The 7,377-nt window shown below is 38.0% G+C and overlaps 1 protein-coding gene across 1 annotated transcript; it reads right to left on the reverse strand.

Moving 5' to 3' along the window:
• LOC109825306 lies at positions 340-7,088 on the reverse strand. Its single transcript, XM_020392136.1, has 2 exons — positions 6,765-7,088; positions 340-860 (listed from the first exon to the last, which is right to left on the reverse strand). Exons 1-2 carry the CDS (start codon positions 6,945-6,947, stop codon positions 609-611), a joined length of 435 nt encoding a protein of 144 aa, XP_020247725.1. The 5' UTR covers positions 6,948-7,088; the 3' UTR covers positions 340-608.

Raw genomic sequence — 7,377 nt, forward strand, 5'->3', positions numbered from 1 at the left:
CAAACATTTTGGAAAAAAGAGGGCCATCTAAAGAAAATCATATAGAGAGATAGGAGATGAAGACACCTAGCCTAGTATGAACCGTGATGCACATCTCACTATCCATCAATGCAGTTGTTATCAGTGATAAGCGATAGTGATGTTGCCTAGTAACGGTCGGTCAGATTTACTCATCCTCTATCTCCCTATATGATTTTCTTAACAGGTCCTCTATAAGATTTCTTTTTCAAGTAATTTTCCTACAAGGGTCTCTCACACCCTGTAGGTAAAACCTGAGAGGTACTTGGCAACCATTGCAGTCACAGTTTCCCTTCATCTGAAACCAATTTGAGACATGTATTAGGCAACCTGTAGCATGTGTAAAAAGCCATCGATTCGAATTAGAAGATATTTAGGTACAAGACTACCTATAGCATACAACACAAGTAGAACAACAGTTCACAGCAAACAAGAACACCTAATACGGAGACACTCAAAACCCCAATGCTCATAGTCTACTTATTTGACCACATAGGTTCTTGCTGCATCAAAAACTATGAAGTCTATGCTATAATGATCTTAGCTTCAAGAGAGAATTCAACTACAAAGGCGGGTACGTTCTCTTGAAACTATTCAACCACCACCTCACCATCGTCCTCTTCTTCCTCATCATCATCCTCATCACTCTCAACCTTCTTATAGTCTCGGAACATTCTAAAATCATCTGATCCGTCATCATCGTTCATTTTCTCCACCCCGTAGACTATGTCGCTCCTGTGCTTTATAACAAGCCAGCGGAGCAGCCGGTCCTCTTTGTTCAAGTACTGGAGTTCCTTGTTGAAGGTGGGTGGAACCATCATAGTCATCTGCATCAGCCGACCCTGGCAAACAAAGCTTAAATTAAGCAAACTGACAACAAATATGAGTCCTGTATGAAATTTGTATTTTTACTGTCAAACCACAACGATACACATGAACATCTAAAGTCGGAATATATGACAGCTGAAAGATGATAAATCAATTAACCTAAACTAACACTCAAGAAGTGTCAACAAAATAAGATAGAGATTTATGTTTACACATGCCTAAAGAGAGGTGTCAACTCTGCATATATCAAGTTATAACAATACAACAAGAGGGAGTTTACCACCGTGGTCTACTTTGCTGAGGGCATGGGACTGCATGGCCTCATGTTGGCGAAAGAGATTTATATGGTTCATCTAGACTTAATCCAACCATCTTATGGCATTTCATATGTAAGATAGAGATTTCCTTTCAAGGGAAGAGTAAAATATCAAAGTATCAATTCAATGTTATGAGTTACACTTTCAAGAGCTCTTGTACACAAATTTATTAGCATTTTGCTAGAGAGGGAAAAAGGGGGTTTTATTTTGTTTTACTTTTTTGGGGGGTTTTTTTTATTTTTTTTTTGGGGTGGGAAACTTAATTTAAACAATTTCTCTAACATTAGTTGTAACTAGGCAGTAGGTACCTCTTTCATCCAATCCAACTGATCCAGCCTACAAAAATCAACCTAATGCGGAACAATACATCAGTTGTTCCTCACAAATAAAGATTTCATAGTTAGTTCAAAATGGAGCAACATTTAAAAGACGGCAAAAAAGACAACCAGGATCAGCAACTGGGGAGCCCAATGCAGATTGGAAATGACTATGCCACCTAATGGATAAGCATCACAATCTAATCCCTAATAAAGAAGGAATTTGAAACAAATTTCAGGATACTTTTCTCATTGACTAATCAGTAGTTACATCCAAGAAACTGTTGTGGAATTTCAGTCTCCCGGCCTACCACGATATGCGCAACTCGGAAGCCAACCCCAATCAATAAGATAGAACAACCACAATCAAGAAAAAAAACGCCGAGATTTACGTGGTTCGGTCGACCAACTTCGACATACGTCCACGGGGCAACAATACGAGAAATTCACTATGTATCAGGGAGAACTACAAGAAAAACCACTCAACTCTCGTCTCTCAATCTCTCAATCTCACATACGTAATCAACTCTCATATTCTCTCCAAAGCCCACTCTTTGTAATCTTTTGCACGGATAAAGACTACAAAACCCTCTCTCTCTCTCATCTACTACATCTCTACTTTTTCTTCATGGTTTTTCCTCCACCAATAGAAGAATATATAGGGAAACCAAAACCCTATCTCTAGCCTAACTTCCTAATTAGAATAGGATTCAAACTCCTAATCATGATAAAACCTAAACTCCTAATCATGATCTCCTAATCATCATAGAACCCAAACTCCTAATCATGATAGAACTCTAATCCTGATAGAACTCTAACCCTATCTAATTCTCATGAAGTTACACAAAGAATCAAAGACAAAATCCCAACAATCTCCACCTTGGATTTGATTCCCAAACTCCCTTGAAGATATATCATCGTCGTCTTGAAACTTTGTCTCTACCGCTAGAGTCTTCTATTTCTTTCGCACTTCAAATCAGAACACATGCACTCCCAATTGGATGCCTTCGTGATCCTCACTATCTTCTGCTTCGTCATGACGCCTCCACCTCTCTTGTTGTCTTTGTGCTCCACCTGCATCGCTCGTCTCAAATCATATCGGTGCACCTCTCCTACTCTACACTACGAACTGGATGCTTTTATCTCCTCCATCACTTGGCTTGGACTGAATATGAGCGCTCACCATCTTCAAGTCCAACGCCACCATCTTTATCTCTATGTGTGTCACTCGGTCGTGTCCGCTTGCAAGCTCCACCTAATCTGGCACCGTCCTCCTCAAATATACACACCAACCAACTCCTGCTCCTTATCTACCATCAGATTTGTCTTGCCGTTAAATAGCGGAATATCAAACGTCGGACCCGAAGAAGTCATCATCCTCTAACCACAATCAAAATTAAAATCAGTCCCTGTAGTGATTGAATTTGATAAAACTGATGCCAAAAACGAATTCAGCACGTCGAAAAACCCTAGAAATGACTCATGGATCACCAAAATCCGCCTCCAAATCCTCAATCGGCTAACAAATCAATCTGGACCGTCGGATCCCCACGTGAACAGAGCCCGTCGCGCTACAATGTTCTGCTACAGTAAATTTTCTTTTTTTTTCTTTTCATCTTGATTCTTGTAATGCTTATTTTCAATCTTACACGACGTCGTCTTCTATTTTGTGAACTCGCTCGCGGATCCATCATCTTCGCTCTGATACCACTTGGTGGGGAATTTCAGTCTCCCTGCCTACCACGATATGCGCAACTCGAAAGCCAACCCCAATCAATAAGATAGAACAACCACAATCAAGAAAAAAGAACACCGAGATTTACGTGATTCGGTCGACCAACTTCGACCTACGTCCACGGGGCAACAATACGAGAAATTCACTATGTATCAGGGAGAACTACAAGAGGAACCACTCAACTCTCGTCTCTCAATCTCTCAACCTTACATACATAATCAACTCTCATATTCTCTCCAAAGCCCACTCCTTGTAATCTTTTGCACGGACTACAAAACCCTCTCTCTCTCTCATCTACTACATCTCTACTTTTTCTTCATGGTTTTTCCTCCACCAATGGAAGAATATATATAGGAAAACCAAAACCCTATCTCTAGCCAAACTTCCTAATTAGAATAGGATTCAAACTCCTAATCATGATAAAACACAATTTTATATAGGAAAACCAAAACCCTATCTCTAGCCTAACTTCCTAATTAGAATAGGATTCAAACTCCTAATCATGATAGAACTCAAACTCCTAATCATGATAGAACTCTAACCCTATCTAATTCTCATGAAGTTACACAAAGAATCAAAGACAAAATCCCAACAGAAACAAAAGAGAGAACTAATATATAAAAGATTAACACATTGAATGCTTTATAATCTAATTAAATGTAGCTGCAATAAAAAATATCTGCTTCCCACATTTCAGCTCTCATCAGTGGGACCGTCTCAGTTATATCAACCCAACTGTTACCCTCTCTTACTCCCCGAAACTCCATTAAGGAACTCAATGCTGAATTCAACAACTTACCATGGTCCATAACACTCCCAGAATAAACGGATTCGCTATATGATGTGACAAAACAGGCACTGTCTCCCCAAGTATTTTCATTTTTCTTGCAAGATTTCTCTCTCACAATTAAACACTTCGTATCAGGAACAATATGCAGACATTCACTATGCAGTCTAGAACAAATAGTCCCATGAAGCTAAAAAGCACAAACACCTTTTGGCTACCAAACCCTTGTCAGACACCAACAGTTCATAGACACAAATGAACCTAAGCGTAACATGTTTAGCCATGTGCAACCAAAAATTGAATTTTCAAACTTAATGCATAGGCAGACAGTAGTCACAGTATTTATCTCAAATTATCTATGGATTCATGGCAGTTAAGTTATATGTTATTATGTTTACATGATAACTAATAGTTAAAAATGAAGCAAAAATCATAACCCTTGCCATCCGTTTTTTGAGTCTCCGCAGACCAAACACAATATGGGATAGACTGTTCTATAGACTGTTCTATAAACGAGTGTAACTGTCATTACCCGCCATGAACAATCCCAACTCCCAAGGGAGAAAGTGGCTTTTGACTTGAATCAAGTTAACTTAATTGGACTTGTTGTGATAAAAGATATACAGTATACTTGTTATTATTGTCATATTACGCACACTTATACAAGCACACACATAAATATATAGTACACATACCTATATGCACATAGATATATACAAATATGTATCATGTACGTGTACTGCTATTTATGAAGTTGGCGTTCAATTTTACCTGCTGTTCAAGTCCCTATAAAGGTAATGCATCTGTGTCCATGTCCTTGCTACATAGTTTGTCAAATATCACTATTTTAGTTTTGAAGGTGGTCAGCAGCAATTTAAAAAAATGGAGGTGCTAAGAGATGCAAAAAAAGAGAGAAGACTCAGATATGGGAGATTGTTGACCATAGGATCAGCCAAGAGAGAGAAATAGGGAAGCAAGGCATCACAATTGACCCTAGAGCACAGTAGTAGCATTACCTTCAAGTTTAATCACGTCAAACCAGTTTAGTTAAACAGACTGATTGTAACACGGAATGGGACTCCAAATAATCAGCTCAAAAGTGGTTATGTGTCCTCAACAATTATTTCGAGGTGCCTAGACCAGATTTAAGTGATAAGTCATTTTTTAAAGCCCAGTCATACTAATGATAACATGTAAAATAACACTCAAATCTTTCAATAGCTTAAAGCGCACAGACCAATATAACATAATGCACAGTGAAGGTCATGCGCTAAAACAACTAAAAAACCATCCATTTTAGTACATACAAACATAATTTCAAAAAATCCAAATCTTTTTAATAAATTTTTTAAATAACAATAGCAGCTATAATAAGTTACTAATAAGCAATAAAGAGATTGAGATGGCTCCCATTCCTTCCAAAGTCTATGTTTGCTAATCCAAAAAATTAGACATGATTGATCGTCCTACACAATCAAAAGGCCAAACAGACATTGAGAAAATTTAATCCACCACAGAAATAAAAATGATGAAGTCTAAAGTCGTATTGAAATAGAATACATTATATTGCAATAGCATACAATATATTGAAATAGTATATTTTATACTGAATGGCGCAGTGCCACAAGGTGTCTACTGTCTACACTAATGCAAACTCTCTGTGGCGGGGTTTGCTATGACGTGTAATAGGTTATTTTGTGTGACGTACGCATTATTCCACCATGCTCATACCATTATAGGGGACATGACATGCAATAACTCACATTCTTCAGGAACAATAAATCCTATAACATTCACATGCAAAGATTGTTCTACTGATATTGAAATGAAAAGGAACTTAATGTTCTACAAAGTAAGCCCTTAGAAGCATATCAGGCCAACGCAGCGAATCAATATCAAGAAATATTAGGAAGAACCAATGTGTTTTCATGACTTTTTTAGGAACATTTTAATTGCTATGTGAGCAAGGTAATAATGTTTCTCCATGATTGAAGGGCAGTTTGGAATGATGTAAAAAGCTAGCTTACAGGATTCTTTAAAATTTGTTTAAAAACAACAAGAAGAAGTTATCTGGTGGTTTTGTTATAGTGTCTAAAAAGTTTGAAAACTTAGATTAATCTGCAAAAGAAAATCTGATAAGTCAATTATATAGAAAATTCACATTAGCATGGTCTTTTAAGTGAGAATGAAGAGTCTTTATGCATTTAACCATAGAACAACACAAACATGCTAACCAAATAGAATGTTCGCAAGCTTAAAATATGAAGAAAATCATAGTACAAATAGACGACTTCCCTCCAAACAAGTCCCCAAAAGAATTATTCACAAGTGAGTTTTCGTCCCTACTATTATGCAAAATCACTAAGAAAGGTTTAATTTGGATCATAAATCCAATAGAAAAATATGGCTTGAGTAAGTACGCTATTCAAACAACAACAGGGACCTAGGTCAATCCATATTGCATAATTCAATCATAACAAACAGCTCCTTACTCTAAACAACAATGTGTGCCTGCGTAGTATCGCCTCATCACGGGCGTTCGAGAACTGTCATGACACGGGCCTATTAACCATAAATACGAATCGAACTTCAATTTTAACCGAGTTTTATCATGATACCCAAAACACGCCCAAATTCGTTATTTTTCAAAGTTGTGATTTTGGGTCAGGCATTTCAACAAACACAAGATAAGCACAAACACGCGCCAGCGCAAATCAAACAAAATCGACGAAATGGGTTTCGATCAAGATCAAGATCCAGACCTGGAAATGCCTGCCATCGCGCTTCTTGATTCCGTATCCGAGCTCGAGGGTACCGAAGGACTTGATGTCAGTGATCACCCCTTTCCTCTGATACACTCGCTTCCCCACACGGCCAACAAGATCGGTTATCATCTCCTTCGTCACGTGCGCCTTCACCAGCAGCATGCAATCGTACAGAGGCATGATTTTTTATTTTTATTTTAAAACCGCCCTCCTTCTTCCCCCCTTGATTCTCTTTGATCAGCGAAGTTGTTTTAGATTGTTCGTAAAACCCTCGAGGAGGTGTTGGGTTTTGGATGCAGCCTCTTTTGCTCTTCGGTCGGCAGTAGGGGCTTGTGGGCCTCTCTCTTTCATGCGGCCCCAGTTAGAAAATAAAACAAAATAGAAATAGATAAATGTAATTTATTTATGAATTAATTAATTTGGATTTTCGAGATATTTATGGTTATTTGTAATCTAATACCTAAGAGTTTCACCCTTTTAAAATTTTTGTGTAGTAACCCAATCCGGAATTGAACCTAACATCATGGGAGCCATATTAGAACCTTCTAACCATTCGGATCACTCGCGGTGAGTTACCCTTTTAATTTTGATGCCCTGGAGTTTAAGTTTG

Source organism: Asparagus officinalis, chromosome 10 (genome assembly GCF_001876935.1).
Source record: "Asparagus officinalis chromosome 10, Aspof.V1, whole genome shotgun sequence".
NCBI lineage: Eukaryota > Viridiplantae > Streptophyta > Magnoliopsida > Asparagales > Asparagaceae > Asparagus > Asparagus officinalis.